The 19,102-nt window shown below is 25.4% G+C and overlaps 1 protein-coding gene and 5 non-coding genes across 6 annotated transcripts; 5 read left to right on the forward strand and 1 right to left on the reverse strand.

Annotated features, from left to right (window-relative positions):
* Positions 1-1,313: 1,313 nt before the first annotated feature.
* Positions 1,314-17,639, forward strand: LOC145833290 (multicopper oxidase mco-like). The gene is given in 17 exon segments (XM_082940477.1): positions 1,314-1,505; positions 1,508-1,525; positions 1,785-1,886; positions 2,514-2,641; positions 3,010-3,110; positions 3,113-3,182; positions 4,548-4,643; positions 4,939-5,009; positions 5,012-5,106; positions 5,353-5,612; positions 5,957-6,053; positions 6,242-6,356; positions 6,477-6,514; positions 6,575-6,619; positions 7,101-7,206; positions 7,751-7,869; positions 17,556-17,639. Coding segments are annotated over 17 exon segments (1,737 nt in total).
* Trnak-uuu (transfer RNA lysine (anticodon UUU)) lies at positions 14,594-14,666 on the forward strand. The gene has a single exon. It is a non-coding gene; the product is annotated as a tRNA-Lys (tRNA).
* Positions 16,272-16,344, forward strand: Trnaa-agc (transfer RNA alanine (anticodon AGC)). Its single transcript has one exon. It is a non-coding gene; the product is annotated as a tRNA-Ala (tRNA).
* Trnae-uuc (transfer RNA glutamic acid (anticodon UUC)) lies at positions 16,993-17,064 on the forward strand. The gene has a single exon. It is a non-coding gene; the product is annotated as a tRNA-Glu (tRNA).
* On the forward strand, positions 17,070-17,141 carry Trnah-gug (transfer RNA histidin (anticodon GUG)). Its single transcript has one exon. It is a non-coding gene; the product is annotated as a tRNA-His (tRNA).
* Trnaa-agc (transfer RNA alanine (anticodon AGC)) lies at positions 17,578-17,650 on the reverse strand. The gene has a single exon. It is a non-coding gene; the product is annotated as a tRNA-Ala (tRNA).
* Positions 17,651-19,102: the final 1,452 nt, after the last annotated feature.

Genomic DNA, 19,102 nt, shown 5'->3' on the forward strand with positions numbered 1-19,102 from the left:
GTTTATTGCGTTAAAAAAACCACCATGAAGTAACCGTTTGCAGGTACGATTAGTGAATATAAATCATGATAAGTTAAAGGTAGAATGACGACTGTAGGCTTTTCGGTTGCGACTTACGGACAGTTTTCAATAAAAACAAAACCCGGGTTTCAGTCTACCGAAAACTTGTGGTCTGAAGATCGAAGCGTGATGGTTAAATCTTCATAAATATATTTAATTTAAAAATACTTTTTTATAAACTTAATAAATAGCGTACTTAAAAAACTTTAATTAAGTTTTAAAAGGTGTTTGAAAAAATTAAAAATTAATTAAAAAATTTTTTTTTTTTACTCAAAGTAGATAATAAGTCGGTTTTGTATTTGAAACAATATGCTAATAAAGTAATGATAAAATAAAACTTGTTTTGATTTCACACGTTTCGTAATTATTGTCATTTTTAAGAATAGGAAATTTGACCTTCCAATTTAAAATAAATATTTGCGTTACTAACAAATCTGTAACCAAAAACATAAAATTCAGCATACACCTCAACTTAACAATTAGTTGTTGTTAAGCGGAAACTATCATCTTCACAAAAACTTCCATACAACTCTTTCTTAAAACTATTTTTTAAGTATTAAAAGTAGTATTAAACAAGTTTTTCAGTTTTAATTTTTTTTTGTTAGTCTATAATAGTTCAAAAACAAATGATTTTATATAACATTTTATAGGACTTTTTAGCTTATAAAAAAAAAAGTTACCAAAACCTTAGCAATTATGTGCTTTGTAAATACATAAATGATTCATTTAAAAACTTTAAGTAAATTTTATAGTACATAATACTAATGAAGTTATTTTTCATATTAGCTGTGGCAACTGTTAGTTGCTATGGCCAATTTTTATGTTCAATGAAAAAACCTTGCACTCCTTTAAAAGGTTCGTTTTAAAACATATTAACAATTCAGCAGTTTGAAACAACTTTTATTTAAAATTAGATTATTATTATTAATTTTATTTTTTTAGTTTTATTCAACTCTGAAAAACACAAATTTCACGAAACTTTCTTATATACATTTAGTAAAGTATAAAATTTAAAGTTTATGTTGACATAACTTAAAGTAAAATGAATGCTTCTTCTAAAACTTTTATATGCAAGCATTTAATTGTAAAAATATATAAAAAAATTAGACTATCTTAAAAATTAAAACTATTTTAGAATTTTGTTTAACTAGGAAGTCTTAAAACGTTTGTCTTAAGTCTGTTGTTTCTACTTTAACAGTTGTTTTTATTTTTTACACTTAAGGTTTGGCTTACTTTTGTATTCAATAAATTACATGGAGAACAAGTTCTATATTTTAGGTGAGGAAGATTTTTCAGTAGTGGAACAGATTGTATCAGTCGACGGGTATCTAAACTCGAACCTGACTGTAGCGGCGAGTTCTTTCAACTTAGACTGGTTGACCGTGAAAAGAAGGTTGTACAACGGAAAGTAGACTGGACCGACCTTCCGAGTAAAACCTGGTGACTTGTAGTTGACCTAAACCTAGTGAGTTTAAAATTTTTATACTTTATTACATCACTAACCAGTAGTACTTCAGCTTTTTTTATATCTTGGCTACAATTTTATACTTGAACCTTTAGGTATGTTGTATGTTTTTCTTTATAACATAACCTATAACTTATGAGCAAGTTCTTTCAGATTTTTATACTTTTTTAGAATAACTAGTCAAAAAAATAATTTGAAACAAGATGGGATAAAATAAAAATATTACATATCTAACATTTTACGTATTTGAATTGCCAAGGTGAACAACTTAGAAGATCCAGACTTTGTTGCTCTGATCAACATTTTTAGGTTTCCGAACAAAACAAATCTTCACACCCATGGTCTTCATATTGCAAGTACAGTAAGTAGAATATGTTGAATAGCAAACTTTTACTTTTATAAAATTTATACTTATTTTAGACACAGAATTTTAAAGTACGAGGCTTTTTAGGTATTTTGTTTATTTAGAAACAATAATATTGTTTAAATATAACTGTTTATCGAGAAGGTTCATCTAAATTATATTCTGTGATCAAATAACACACATGACAAAAAAGATGACAAATTTGTTTTTACTTTTGTTTGTTCATTGACCAACCGCTCGAAAAGCAAACTTTTTCAACAAATATTTAAACTAAAAAAAGTTGTGAAGCAATGTAAATATTATCGTATAATTATCATATTACACAATAACATCTTTGTTTTAAAAACTGCTTATGAAAACTAGCTTAGAATAAAAATAGTGTCATATATTTTAAATAAAAATATTATAAGAAGCTATAAGTAATTTATACACTTTACAATTTTATTTTTGAAAACATTATAAGTAATCAAAATTGGCTAACTAAACTAGTTATTGGTTGATAACAAAACGTATATTTCAAAATGAGTAATAACTAAACACTTAGTTATTACTACTGTTAGTGCTTAGTTAGCACCTTACTGTTAGTGGTCTTTTAGTAAATGAAAAATTTTAACATGCTTTAAGGTGCCTCAAGACAACCCCTTTGTCGAAGTGAATCCGGGTGAAAACTACCAATACATGTACCAGATCCATAAAGACCAGCCAGCAGGTACATACTGGTATCACCCACATGCGCATGGCAGTGTTCACAAGTAAGTTGATTGTTTGTTATACTCACGATGACAGTATAGTGGAAGTACAGACGTAAAAAAAATTAATTGAACTTATGAAAATCTAAACAAATAAAAATATTAAGTATTTTTTACTCATTTGATTATGTAAATTTACCTAAAACTAAAATTTTATTTTAGTTATAGTATAATTTTTAACAATGTATAAATATTTATGTAACTTGTTGTTTTACTGTAGTTTATAATTTTAATATATAACTGTTTATAAATATCTTATTACTTAATTTTTCTCGTATATTTAGTTGTTTAACCCTAGTTTTTAGTCAAAACTTAAATGTTTAGAATCAAAACGTTTTATCTGATTATTCTAATCGCACACATGTTTTTAGTGGAATGTCAGGAATGTTGATTGTAGAAGACGATCCCAAACACGAAATATCAGGATACTCGTGTCCTCACAACTGCGATAGAGAAGTGCAAATAACATTCCAATCTTTTCTGAAACTGACGATGCTTCCTTTTCTGTCGTGCAAAGAAATATTCAAGATGATAAAAGTTTCAGGTTTGTATCTTGAATATAAGCTTAAATCTCTTTTTCTGATGAATATATTTCTGTATAACTGTAAAATAATAATTTAGTGTAGTAATAAAATGTTACAAATTTAATCGCCTGTAGCTGTAGAAAAATACTAATTTATCAACTGTTTCTGGTAGTGATCATGAAAAATTAATATTTTACAAATAAGAAGTAGATTAATTCAATTGGCTTACTTAACTAAATCGAGGCTGTCATTATTTTCATTCAACTATTACTAACTGACAATGCGAAATGGATTAAAGAAGCAAACTGATAGTATTGATTGTTTTTAATTAAGTTTGACGAATTTTACTGCTTTTTATGCAACAAAACGAGTTTTTAATTCATTTGTGTACTTATTTCTAATTCATTCTACGATTAAATAATATAATAAATTAATGATTTTTTTAAACTAATATCTATATATTTCTTTTTTTTTTTTTCAGATATTATATACATAAACAATATATATACGTAACTTATGATTTAAACCAAGCGTAGTTTTTAGATTTAACTAGTTTCAAATTCTATAATATTATTGTATTTGTGCTTAAAATTTTTCTAAATTATAAAAATTAATCGCTTAAAAATATTTTATGATAAACAATCTTTTTACAAATTATTGTTATTAAACAATGTTGTATAGTTTATTTTTGTTTTATAACCTTATCTAATATAGTTTATAATGTATACTTTTCAAGAATTAAAGAGTGCAATTGTATACAAGTGTTGTTAAATTACTTTTTAATTTAATAAGAATGAAAGTTAGTAACATGTAGTATATTTTGTATGTTTGTTTGAATTAAAATTAAATTTTGTAAACGTATTAAATAAGACAAGCTTCTTTTTTCTTAAACTTTTGAGACAAACACTGTTGTATTTTAAACTTTAATAAGAATTGCATCTAAAGCTTCGTAATAAATAAAACAAAAAAAGGCGCTTTATTTTGAAATGTTTTAAATAGTCTTACTTTGATTAAACTTTTTTTTTTGATTTATAATGAAAATTTATTCTCTTTTACCTGAAAACACAAAATACAACTAATAAAAAACTTAACTTTTGCACTGTACTTTTTGAGACTTTGTAGAAGCTCTGTTTTTATTTTATCTGCTGTGTGACTTGTTTTTACATTCTCATTATATTGTTTTATGGTTAACTCAATATATACTCAAGTTTATTAAAACATTTTGTTTTATCTTTGTACCTACTGTAAAGATAAACTATTACAATAACAAACTGGGTAATGTTTAAAAGTTTAAAAATAAATAGTTTATTTCCAAAACTAAAAAGAAAATTTATCTTTAGTAAAAAACTCATTATAAAGTTTTTTGTTGTTACCTAAATTTTTAGGCTAAATGATCAGCTTTTAGAAGATGGTACAACAACTCTTGAAGAATGGATAGAAGATCCAGTTAACAATATAAGATATGTACTTAAAAAATACCGGTAAAATCTATCGTTTTAGGTGAGTAAGTCTACTATGTTTTGTTGTTCTTTTTTAATATAATTGATAACCCAAGTCGCGTTAATTAAACTCGATCTTTCAAAGCCGACAACTTTTGTGAGGATTAAATTTTATAATTGTTTTACTAATATAAATATTCTTGTTTTCGTCTCTTAATTTTTTCAAAACTAATTTTATAAAAACAAAGAAGAATCTAAGTATACCTTATTAATTAAATTCTCACTATTACTTTAGAAAACAAAAAATATTGAATAAACTTATTTAAATATTAAAAAGGTTTGTCAATGCAATAGGAGTGCACGCATTAGCGCTTATGATAGCTGATAAGAGAGGTAACAAATGTGAAATGCAGAAATAGCCATTAACGGTGTCTACCTCGATAAACCGAGAGTACCGTTGTTCGGTAAATCGCTACTGATAACAAGAGGTAGACTAGACTGGCAAGTCAGATCTGAAAAACCAGGAACCTATTAGGTTAGTTATTTTGATAAACTGAATTAAATGTGACCTTTAGTGGTTTTTCATTCAGCTCTTTATGGTTTTAGAGTGCAATACAAAATTGTTTATGTTATAGTACACAAACCATTAAGTTTTTTTTAATGTTACATAAGTTTTATCTTAGAATGAAGTTATTCTATCTTTAAAAAAATATTTTTCTTTATATATTAACAAGACAAGTGTTTATAACAGCTAAAATCGGATTTCAAAGATTCAGATATGCATTCACTGGTCGACCACTCCACTTTTACCGGAGACTTGATGAAGATTCATGTTGTTGACAACACTACAGACCCGTTAGTGGAACCATTGCTTACTAACTTACCTAAACTTCCTACATTCTTACAAGACCTAAGGTACGAACCTGATGAAAAGATAAAGGGAAGATTTACTGTTGAAGTCACCCCAACAGACACACTTGGAGGGGAAGATTACATGGAAAACTATCCAAGGTAAAATTTTGTTTGTTTTTGTAAGCTAAGTTATTTGAAGCTTGTTTAACTGTATCACTAAAAAATAATTGTTTTCTATTAGTTTTTAAAAAATTTAAGGTGTAAACTTTATTTAATAACTTAAATAAAAGATAATTATATTTTTATTAGGTGTTTACCTTTAATAAATGTCTTAAAGTAATTTAGCTTATAAACTTAAAATATGATTTATAAATTATAATGCAAAATGATCAAATATCTAGTTTTTATATATTGTTATTTACCAAACTTATAAAACAATTTAAACTAGTCTAACTTTTTTCAATAATGATAAAGTTTTATAAATCTTAAAACAAAAACTTTAGAACAAAATCGCTGGTTAACACTATTCAAGAGTGGAGTTTTGTGAACACAGAATTTAAATCTTCACATCCAATACACATGCATATAAATCATATGCAGGTATTTGTTATTTTTTTAAAAAGTATATGTATATATATATATATCGTTTAAAAAAAAAAAAACTTAAAATAACATAAGGATTCTATCAGCTATATAATACATTAATGCTTGTAGGAAATATTTTTAAAGAAGCTTTACAAAACCCATATCTTAAACCTATATATTACCAAAGCGAACATTTGTTTTAGGTGGTAAGTTATAACAAGTACGTTGGACCAGTTGTATTTGGAAATGATGATGGAGAGTGGAAATTGTTCGATCATCAGGGAAATACTTGCACTTTTCAACATTCACATTGCAATGGTTATTTTTTCAAATAATAAAAATCAAAATAGAAACTAAATCTTTAAATTTCTAAATCATTCAATGTATTTTACAGATTCATTAGAATAAAAAAACCACAAAATTTTACTTTAACCACAGATTCTACCGACATTGAATATCCCGACGGTGCGACCGAAGCTTTAGGACACGGAGACAAACACGAAGGTTCAAAAAGTTTTGGGTACGCCCAAGTTTAGGAGTGGAGAGACACTTTGTTGGTGCCCCCACTTGGAAACATTACTGTAAGTTTTTGTTTGAAATATTTTAAAGGTATATGTTTTTGTATTGAAGTCTACAATTTGTAGGTTTGATTTGAAGGTTTGATTGTTTAAAAAATTCTAAGTCTCTACTTTCTAAAATAAAAACAAATATACTTTTTATTTTTTTAAAGTTTTTATGACAAATTAAGTTTTGTTTAAAAAGCTCGTTAGTGATCTATATTTCGATTTGCTCATTATTTTTACTAATTGCTTAATTAACAAGTCTTATTTATAAATACTTTTATTAGAAATTTTAGTTTGTTTAAAGCACTGACGAGCTTTTTGAGCAAGCTTGGTTTCTAAAATACACATTAAAAAAATACAAAGTATTTAATTAGTATTGTAGGCTACATTTAAAAAAAAAATTTGTCATAGAGAAATTAAATTTATAATTTTCTAGTTTAGAATGGCATTAAAAATTTTTCACAACAAAATTTTTCCTAACATTTCCTTAACTTTCAAGGTGAGATTTCTGACGCACGAATTCACAGGAGATGTGGTGCTTCATTGCCACCTAACGGGAGATGAAGACCAAGGAATGATGATGACGACACAAATTGTACAAGAAGGTTTTAATTTCAATTGTTTTGGTCTCTTCAAGTTTTGGCTAATGGTGTAAATTTAATTAAACAACAACCTAAACTTTGAAAGTTAATTGTTTTTTTTCTGTTTTGCTAATCTTACTTTGCTATTTAACTTTAATCTTACTTTATTCTATTAATATTCTAATTTAAATTATATAGGAAAAATTCAGTAATAGTAGAATGATATATAAAACTTATTAAGCAATATAAAATGCGTTTTTATTTTAACTTTAGCTTTTGAGTTGCTGTATGTAATATAAAATGCGTTTTTATTTTAACTTTAGCTTTTGACTTGCTGTAAGCACACAACACACAACTCTATAAAATTTGACAACTTTTATTTTTCAAACCTATACAGACAGTTTTATTTTTTAAATAAAAAAGTATGTTTAAAGACTTGTGCAACTTAAAATTTTAGCTTAAGGTTTTGATAGTACAACAACTTTTGCAATCAATAAGTAAGCCGTTTCTTCAAGTCTACCAGCTTTACTGTATACCAGTTTTGTTGTGCAAATAATGTTACTTTCAGGATCTGACACGACCGCCAATGAAAACTCAGGAGACGCAGCACCTGGATCTTGTGGGAGCGGTGCCGGAACTTTTCAGCGGAGCAAGCTCGTTGATGACGTCATCTGTTCAAACAATGGCGTTTTTTCCATTGTTGTTGCTTTAATTGTTTAGCTGCTTGTGGCTTCTTAAACTCATGTGAAATTTTCAATAAATCATCTTTTGTGTTGATTCAAACTATAACTATACTCTTTTTAACTGTATTTATGATGTGTTAATAAAAAAAAACTAAAATAAAAATTAGTTTGTTAGTTTTGTTTGTGATCAATTAGATCAATGCAAAAAAATATAGGTCAGCAACTTAAAATTAACAAAAAAAAAAACGTTAAACTTATATTTAAATGTTATTAAACATAAAAAACTAAACTTCTGAAAATAATATTATAAAGAAAAACGATATTTGAAAAATAAATTCTTTTCAGTATTAAAATAAACATACTATTGCTTAATTCAATTTCAAGGTAAATTTTTCAAATGTTTCATTTTTAAATATATATGTATTAACAAAGTTAATACTTAGCATCACGAAATATTTTGATAAAGTTTACAAAGCAAAAGAATCAAAAATTTTTTATTTTTGAATATGGTAAGCTTTTTTTTAAAAGTTATTAAGTAATGTAGGACAAATGTAAAACTTAGTTTAAAATGTACAGATTAAACACCAATAAAAAAGCATTTATCAATTGAATGCAAAAAACTTAGGTGCACTGTACAAATTTTATGATTTTCTTAAAAATTTCATTACTTGATGGTATAAGAACAACATTAACGCAACTTTTCATAGCGACTTTTACTCTTGGTTTAGACTTTAGATTGAAAAAATTGTATTTATTCAATTAAAGGCAGCAACATCAATTCGTTGATTTTAGCACAGTTAGTACTTTAATAAGCAGCCAAAGTAGATCATTTAAAAGTTTAAACGTTTGTAAAGTAAACTTCCGCTTGCACTGTAAACTTGTACTGTTTGTAAAGTAAACTGGCACTTTAAACACAAACCGAAAGTACAAACTCGGCAAGAACCTGATATAAAATACATTAAATCAAAGTATGTGTAGTTATATTTTACACTTTTTGATTCATATCAACTTAATCAAAACTTTATAGAAAGTAACTTTCTTGTTAACTATTACTTCTGACTATAAATACTAAGATAGATATTTAATAAATTGAAAGTTTTATGTATGTGCTAATATGTTTGTGTGTTCATTATTTTTTTATTTATTCTCTGTACTTTTCAATGTCTACATTCAATATGGTTAAGTTAAATTATAAACAGTTAACTTATTATTATATTTTCAAGAAAAGTTTTTAAATTTTTAACTCTTAAAAAAACAATTCGGTAACATTTTTTTAGCACACAAATGTGAGAACTTAACCAGCAGAGCAAATTCATAAAAATCTGAATTCATGCGATAAAACAAATTAAGAAACAACCCGGCTCAGGACTGGCTAGTGTCAACCTCGTATAATTTTTTGTTGAATAGAATTTAAAAAGTGTAAACAACCAACTTATATTAAGAAAAAAAAAAACAGATGCAAACTGTAAATCATGACAATACTATTAGGTTCTAGCGAAACTTATGCTTTTAAATAAAATCGTTATAATTAAAAGATATAATTAAAAAATAAAGTTGAAAAAACAATCACATTATCATTTGTTTTCTGTTTTAGGAATATAAAAAAGTAGTTTATATTTAATAAAAGTTAAGATATTACTAAATGTATTTTAAAAACTTAGATGTTAATGAAACCAAAAACTTTTGTATTAGAACTTTGTCAATACTTGTCATTATGAAATGTCTTATTTACGTCTGAAGTTTATCAAAGAAGAATCGTTGTAAATAATGTTAAATTTAATCTAGCTCTTTTAAATTAAAAAAAAATTTTGACGTTAATTTCTCAAGACTAGATGCTTGAAGTTCAAGTTTAAGAAACTAAAGAATTTAAAAAGGCTAGATCTACTATATAATTAAATTAAGAAACCCAAGCAAGGAGATAAGTAGTGATTATTACGGTTATTATCCATAAGACAGCTTTTAAATTACGACTGACCTGGTTTGAGGTACATTTTAGAATTTATTTTATTTTTTGTGAAACACCTTTAAGATCTAAGAAGTAGTAGCTGAGAAAAGTTCTAAGCTATTCTGTTATAGTATTATTGTAGATGAAATCTATTATAGTAGATGAGAAAAATTCTCAGCTATTCTCAACAATCCAAATAATGTTAAGGAATCTTTTAGATTTTACTATGGAGGTGGTTGCAAAGAAGCTTGATATAAAAGTTAGTGAGTTTATTAATTTAAATTTGTACCTCATATTAGATATTTACTATTAAAAAAATAGTAACATTTGTTTTAAAAAACTGACAAAGTTACTACAATAAGCCCCAATGAATCTTAATTATCTAAAGTAATCAAATTATTTCCAAATTTTAATTAAATAATTGTTAGTTGTAATCATAATTCTTCCATTACTTAAAAACTTAATTGTTTTAACTAGTTTAATGTTTATTGTTGTAGAGTGAAGAGTAAGTCTGATGTTTTTCTACCATAAAAAATTAAGCTATTCAATTATTCAATAATTTTACAAGTGATTTAACAACTTAATTGATATTCCGGATTTCAATTCATTAAATTAATCTTAATTAATTATACAATCTAGTTGAGTATATCAGGCTTGTCAAAAAACCTGGAATCTTTAAAAACTTTGAATTTGAGAAATTAGGAAACCTGAAATTTTGAACAAAAATCACAAAAAAAACTGGAAGAACCTGGATTTTTAAATGGTTTTTACATGTTTAACAATCAAATTTAGATTACATCTCAAACAACTATCATATACAGTAAATTTATTTGTATCATTTATATTTTTTTATAGAACTATATTAATGTAGCATTATAATTAAATTATCAATATTTTTTTTACTTTTCAAGATTGTTACATACCTTAAGTTTTTTTTATACTAAAGCAGGACAAAACAAAACTATGCTTTAAAAGACCAAAAAGAAATTCAGAAAACAGGAAACTTGAAAAAAAAAATTTAGGCAATCCTGCTACATTCAACATACTATAAATTATAATTTTGAACTTAAACTTCTACATAACAGTTATTGTATTCATTAACATTTATCCCCTTAATTTAAGTTATCAACTTATGCTCATACTGTTTTATAACTGTGTAAAATTCCTTCTTTAATCTCATATACAAGCAGTTTTACTAATGGAAGTATACTGAATAGTAAAAGTTATTTTTTCTTATGTTAAAATTATAAACTTTCCTTCAGAGTTTATCAAAGCAAATTATTTTTTTGAAGTATGATACTGTTTAAATTAACATTATTACTTTTGTTCAAGTAGATAAGTAGGATTAGCATTTTTAGTTCTAATTCTAAACTAGAACCTTATTTTTGGCAAAGGTATTAAGTAATAGTAATTATTATAGTTATAAAAGTTTGTACACACACTTACTATTGAACAACCTTATAAAACCTAAGCTAGTTTCATGTTAATCCATTTAGTAATTTTGACAAACCACTAAAAATGAAAGTAATAAAATTACACAGGTTATATTTTTATTTTATGGTTTTATAACCTTCTTTAAAGGTAGCTAGTTATACATTTTTTCATAACTATATGTTTAGTAACTTTGCTAAAAACTAAAGCTTTACTCTGCTAAGTTTTGTTGTGATGTCATAATTAGCGTATAAATCACATAAAATTAGTTTTTAAACGGTCTTCATTGCTACACATACAAACTTTCATGTCTATATGGGCAGTAACTTTGCAAAAGTAATATTCAGAACTGCACTCTGACTTCACTCATATAAGAAGTGTATGGTTTAAATAGTATATATAGTACTAATATAGTAATATAGTTAAAATACAACAAATTTATTTTATATTATCAAAACTTTATTCCTTAGTATCAACTATTCAAATTTTAAGCTAAGTTTTCTTCATTAAACACTAAAGTAGTTAAGAATTACTCAATTAGTTTTATATATTTTAAAGATAGTAATAATTAAAATTATTAACATTTTCATTAATATTTATATACTGTTTACATTGCTCTAAAAGCATGGCCTCATATTAATCTTAATTTTCCCTTATTTTAAACTTGTTGAAATGGAAATTTAACTTCAATCATAGTTTTTAATGAACATAAATTTTAGTATACTTTTTAACATTTTCTACTAAACATAGTTTAAGAAGTTGATTTACTCAAACTTATTTTTTATTGTACTAATGCTGTCACTAACTCAAACCATCTCAGGTTAGCTTAAACTTACAGAAAATCTCCAACTGATTTATGTCTATTTGAATTTGTTTGTGTGGACTGCAAGTAATATCAGTTTAGATAAATTGTTATTGAGTTTTTTTCTTAATTTTTTTGTTGATTTGTCACTTGTTAAAGTGTTTTGTAAACTAGGTTTTACTTGTGATTTGTTTAATAAAAGAATTGAAGCTTAACACGTTTTTAACAATTTAAAATTTATTTTCACTAGTTTAGTGTTTAATTTTAAAAATTTTACTGTGTTAAAAAATTGAAAATAATTTGTTTTATCATTATGTGAATTATTGCAATTAAATGTTTTTTTTAAAGCTCAGGAATGTTTAATTTTCGTTTTAAACTCAGCTAGTTCAAATATTTATTTTTAAATTTTAATTGTTTTAAAGTCAGTCTTTCTTCAAGATATTTTCTTATTACTAATATTATGTTAATTGTTTTTAGCTGGCTTTTTTGCTCCAAAAAGTGGCATCCAAGTTTAGATTTTTCTTTGGTCAGTGAAATTTTTCACTTAATAGAAGTTTTCAGCAAGTTTATCAATTACAAAGTTTCTGCTGTTCTTTAAACTGTAGAGTTAGAAAACATGCTACTCATCGAATTACATACATAAAATACTTAACTCGTTATATTAATTCTATAAAAAAGTTATATATATATTATATAACTTCTTATTTTAATATAAAATAATATGATGAGATAAAGTAAACCACCTTCCACAGAGCCCACTTGAAGAGCTTTTAAATAGTTTATTGCAAATATTTGAATTTAGAAAGAACAGTACATATAGTTTTAACAAGTAACTTTTGTATTTATTTTAAGCACAGTGCAATTGAATTTAAACTACAGCTGAGGATTAAAAACAGTTTTTATGAAACATATGTACTATTCTTTCTTAAATTATTTCATAAATTAAGTTTTCGCAATATCTTATATATTCTTATATATATTTATGTAGTTATCATTTATACCAGGTTTTCATTCGATCGTTTTAGTGTTTTTATACAAAGTTTTATGTATATTACAACTGCAGTTAAAATATCTATAGTTTATGATATTTTATGTTCATGTTTTTTATATCTTATGAAAAAGAGTGTTTAATTAAAATATCATAGCTTCATATGTTTGTCAAAGTTTTAATAGGCATTAGTTAATCTTTGCACAATTTTATTCAGAAAATATGAATTTTAACCGTAGTAGGCAAGTTATCTTTTTTTAGATGCTGCCATCGTTTAGTTTTTAGTCATTAATGTTGTCATTTTCTTTTTCATAGATATGTTTACTATAAGTAATTAAAAAAGTAAGTATACGAAATAGTGTTTAGAAAAAACAATTTAACTTTTAAGTGTGTTTTATGAATTTTTATATTTTTTAAACAGAAGTTTTTGAAATAAAACTTGCTAAATTTTTAAGCTATTCATTTTTCTCCAGCTTGTTACAACTACATTTACCTGTGTTTTTATGTATATGTTTTTAAGGAGCATATATAATATATTATAAATAAGTAAATTTTGACAAACTTAATACTTTTTACTGTATTGTATTCTGATATAGATATCTTAGGAGTAAAATTTGTTTTTATTTAATAAATATACTTCATAATTATTAATAAAAAGTGTTTTAAGTATAGCGAAGAAAGCTGATTAAAATAATTAAATGACATATTAAACATTACTATTAAGAAATTATGTAGTCCTAGAGGGCCTATAGGAGCTACTGTTAATATCTACGGGGGGTTGCGCGTCTAAGTTAGGGGGAAGTGAGTTAGAACTTGTAGGTTACATGTGGGAGCTACTAGGTAAAGAAGATGCTCTGCCTGCGTCTCTTTTTTCTGCTAAGCGTTTGGACCTTTTTAAACCTGGTGTCAGTAAGTTACTTACAATATTAGGGAATGGGTTTCCTGAGTTTCCTGAACTCATATCGTTAATTATAACTTTAATGAAACTATTAATAAACTTAATTAATATAGTTTAAATGTGATGTGAATTTATTCAAGTTAAAGAACACAGCTAAATCTGTAATAGTGAATAGACAAAACTGCGAATAAACGATAACAAACAAATAAATTCTGATGACAAAAATATGTGTTATTGTGACAACTGGAAAATTAGAAGTGAAATGCATTTTTAAATTTGTTTACATTTTTAGTAAAAGATTACGTGGCCAAGTTAATATTGACCCTCTCGCGCCACCTGGCGGAGATTATAATAACAAAAATACAATTTTGGTTACAATTAAACAGTATTCCTCTTTATTACGCTAACACTTCAACGGACCTATGAAATTCAAGCAAATGCTGTGTTTAATATTTCTAAAATATTTAACTTTACTGTTAGTTTAGATACTACATTTCTAATACAGTTAAATATTTTAAGTAATGTAATCTATTTTACAAATTTCAATTAAATAATAACTATTGTGAATGTAACTATAAAATTATAGTCTGCTGTAACATTTAAAGCCAGTATCATACATAAAACTTATGCATTTATAAAATACAAAACTATCATATGCATGTGAGCCTGGCTAGCTCAGTCGGTAGAGCGTTGGACTTTTAATCCAACGGTCAGGGGTTCAAGTCCCCTGTCAGGCTCCTTTTTGCATAAATTTTTAGTTTTAAAGTTTTTTAGCACAATATTAGCTAACTTACTTGAAATAACACAGCAGATTATAATTTCAATTGATGCATTTCGAAATAGTAATTACTTACTGAAATTTGTAAAATAGATTACTTCCTTATTCAAAGTTTAGTAAAAATTCATATAGTAATTGTTTCTATAGGATTAACTTTATAAATTATTTTCTATATATATAACAGACAATAAATTTATAAAATGAATAAAAGTTAAAAATAAGTATATAATTTCTAAAGATTGAAAAGATTCTTTTTAAATAACTGTAGTTAATTTAAAAGCTCTCTATGTTGTGGAAACTAATCTGTGTTTAATTTTAATAATTATAGCTGCATTATCAAGCACTAGTAGTTGTTTTTTAACTTCAAATATTTTTATATTCATGTTGAGGTTTTATAGTTTGTTAGATGTTAGAAAATAAAGTTGTTTTGTAGCAGGTCCGTATCATTATACCAGATAATATTTTAACATTACTTATCATAAAGGTTATTAAAAAGTCAATGTTTCTTATTTTTTACTAAAATAGTTTTGCTTCAATATCAAAAAAAGCATAAGATTTTGTTACTAAGCCAACTTACAGCATTTATTGAGTTTAGTAGTACAGCTTGATTTCATTTCATTAAGTATTTTGGAAATAGCAGCTGTTTGAATTATTTTATTTACATGTAAATTGTTTAGATTAAGTCTTTTGTTTTAAGTTTGACCAAATATGCCTTATTGTTTTTGATGCACTCCATTACTATAATACTTTTGCTCTCAAAAACCCTTTTAGAAATAAAACTATCATTATAAGTATTATACTTTTAAATATGTATGTCTACATTTGAATTTTCAATTTATGAGCAACTTTTATATATTATTAGTGTAAACTCAATTTTTTTTTCTCAATTTAAAATGTTTGTTGTTAAATATCGAATTTTATAAAACAATACCTACTTGATAGCTCTTTACTGTTTTGAGTTTATCTTTTAAGATATGGTAAGTTGCACCACTTAAGCAAACTACAAATACTTGAATGTTCCGTGTTTAGAAATTATTTATTTAATTTTGTTTACCTTTTACCAAGCACCAATGGCTGATATAAAAGTTGATCATTTAAATGAACCAATTTCTATGTTATAAAGTGTGTTTATAAACTGTATATTGAAAAAATTATTTCAATAATAATTTTGCTGCAGCTATGTTTGTTTAGCTTATGAGGATAACGTCGTAAATTTTTATATCTCAAAAATAGTCTTTTTTAATAACTTTAGTTTATTAAATAAATAGTAAATTAAAACTTTGAAAAAGTGTTTTAAAACACTACAAGTCTAAAGGTAAGCTTTTCGTCAAGTCCAAGTTTTAGTGTAATTAAAAATAAAAACAGTTTTTTCTTAATTATAAAAACTATAACTGAAAGTAGCTGAGAACTTAATAATTACCTATTGTTTCAGGATAATTTTATACAAAAAAAAGTAATGAAATAAATTTAAAACAAGCAGTAAGTTTTTGAAAAACTGACACATCCAAAAGGCCACTTATATGTATACAAGTATATAAATACTTCAAGACCATTATCAACAAGTGGGGGTGTAGCTCAGATGGTAGAGCGCGCGCTTAGCATGCGCGAGGTACCGGGATCGATGCCCGGCACCTCCACATCACTATTTTGTTCCAATAGCTATATAACATTTTTTTTTATCAAAACAGTTTTATTAAAAATTAATTAGGACTTAATTCTTTTTAGTCTAGTTTGCAAAGTTAAATAATTTTCATAACTTTTTGAATATCTACTATGTTGTTTATAAATACATAACAACAAAATATTTGTTTAAAATTCAGTAGTAAAATACTTTTCTAGAAAATTACTCAAAGTTTATGTTTTATTTCCTTGCTTTTTAATAAAACAGTTAAAAAAATTACTAAAATGTTTACCTAATAAATTTAAAGTAAATAAGTGTCATTGTTTTTTATAGTAATACTTTCCTAAGTTTAAAAATACTAAAACAATTCACAAGAACTTAATAAAGTATACATTTTAATTAAAAAGTACCAGTAGTTTGAGTTTTTGTAATACCTTCAAAAATTCTTAACTTAGTATGTTTTGTTATGAAAATTGACAAAAGTTAAGTGTAGTTTTTTATAAAGCATACGTTTGTTAACAGTACATTCATTTCATTTGAATGTTTACTATAACAATTAAAAATAACTGTTTAAGAACTTCCGTGAAATGCAATTTATATTAATCCAGTAAGCCACAATGAACAGTGTTACGTTTATAAACGGTGTATGCTCTTTTCATACAAGTCCTACATGGTCTAGTGGTTAGGATTCCTGGCTTTCACCCAGGCGGCCCGGGTTCGATTCCCGGTGTAGGAACGTTTGCTGTAATCGTATAGTGGTTAGTACTTCACGTTGTGGCCGTGACAACCCAGGTTCGAATCCTGGTTACAGCACTTTTTTCATTTTGGTCTGTACGTAATGTTTTAATTCTTAAAATTGTAAAATTTATTAGTTTTTCATTAAGTTTCAAGTAGTTGGTTTTTACTACATAATATTTTATTGATACTGAATTTTGGAGACTTATAACAATATTTTTACAAAATGTTTAAATTCTTAAACTTGTAAACTTTTAATTTCCAAAATTCAGTATCAATAAAATATTATGTAGTAAAAACCAACTACGGTTATGGTCGGTTTTAGGGGCGCGTATTTTACTTATTAAATTCATCTTTTTCAGAGGTACTTTTTGACATAGTAGATATTCAAAAAGTTATGAAAATTATTTAACTTTGCAAACTAGACTAAAAAGAATTAAGTCCTAATTAATTTTTAATAAAACTGTTTTGATAAAAAAAAATGTTATATAGCTATTGGAACAAAATAGTGATGTGGAGGTGCCGGGCATCGATCCCGGTACCTCGCGCATGCTAAGCGCGCGCTCTACCATCTGAGCTACACCCCCACTTGTTGATAATGGTCTTGAAGTATTTATATACTTGTATACATATAAGTGGCCTTTTGGATGTGTCAGTTTTTCAAAAACTTACTGCTTGTTTTAAATTTTATTTCATTACTTTTTTTTGTATAAAATTATCCTGAAACAATAGGTAATTATTAAGTTCTCAGCTACTTTCAGTTATAGTTTTTATAATTAAGAAAAAACTGTTTTTATTTTTAATTACACTAAAACTTGGACTTGACGAAAAGCTTACCTTTAGACTTGTAGTGTTTTAAAACACTTTTTCAAAGTTTTAATTTACTATTTATTTAATAAACTAAAGTTATTAAAAAAGACTATTTTTGAGATATAAAAATTTACGACGTTATCCTCATAAGCTAAACAAACATAGCTGCAGCAAAATTATTATTGAAATAATTTTTTCAATATACAGTTTATAAACACACTTTATAACATAGAAATTGGTTCATTTAAATGATCAACTTTTATATCAGCCATTGGTGCTTGGTAAAAGGTAAACAAAATTAAATAAATAATTTCTAAACACGGAACATTCAAGTATTTGTAGTTTGCTTAAGTGGTGCAACTTACCATATCTTAAAAGATAAACTCAAAACAGTAAAGAGCTATCAAGTAGGTATTGTTTTATAAAATTCGATATTTAACAACAAACATTTTAAATTGAGAAAAAAAATTGAGTTTACACTAATAATATATAAAAGTTGCTCATAAATTGAAAATTCAAATGTAGACATACATATTTAAAAGTATAATACTTATAATGATAGTTTTATTTCTAAAAGGGTTTTTGAGAGCAAAAGTATTATAGTAATGGAGTGCATCAAAAACAATAAGGCATATTTGGTCAAACTTAAAACAAAAGACTTAATCTAAACAATTTACATGTAAATAAAATAATTCAAACAGCTGCTATTTCCAAAATACTTAATGAAATGAAATCAAGTTGTACTACTAAACTCAATAAATGCTGTAAGTTGGCTTAGTAACAAAATCTTATGCTTTTTTTGATATTGAAGCAAAACTATTTTAGTAAAAAATAAGAAACATTGACTTTTTAATAACCTTTATGATAAGTAATGTTAAAATATTATCTGGTATAATGATACGGACCTGCTACAAAACAACTTTATTTTCTAACATCTAACAAACTATAAAACCTCAACATGAATATAAAAATATTTGAAGTTAAAAAACAACTACTAGTGCTTGATAATGCAGCTATAATTATTAAAATTAAACACAGATTAGTTTCCACAACATAGAGAGCTTTTAAATTAACTACAGTTATTTAAAAAGAATCTTTTCAATCTTTAGAAATTATATACTTATTTTTAACTTTTATTCATTTTATAAATTTATTGTCTGTTATATATATAGAAAATAATTTATAAAGTTAATCCTATAGAAACAATTACTATATGAATTTTTACTAAA

This window comes from Thalia democratica, chromosome 4 (genome assembly GCF_965202585.1).
Source record: "Thalia democratica chromosome 4, ktThaDemo2.hap1.1, whole genome shotgun sequence".
In the NCBI taxonomy this organism is placed as follows: Eukaryota; Metazoa; Chordata; class Thaliacea; order Salpida; family Salpidae; genus Thalia; species Thalia democratica.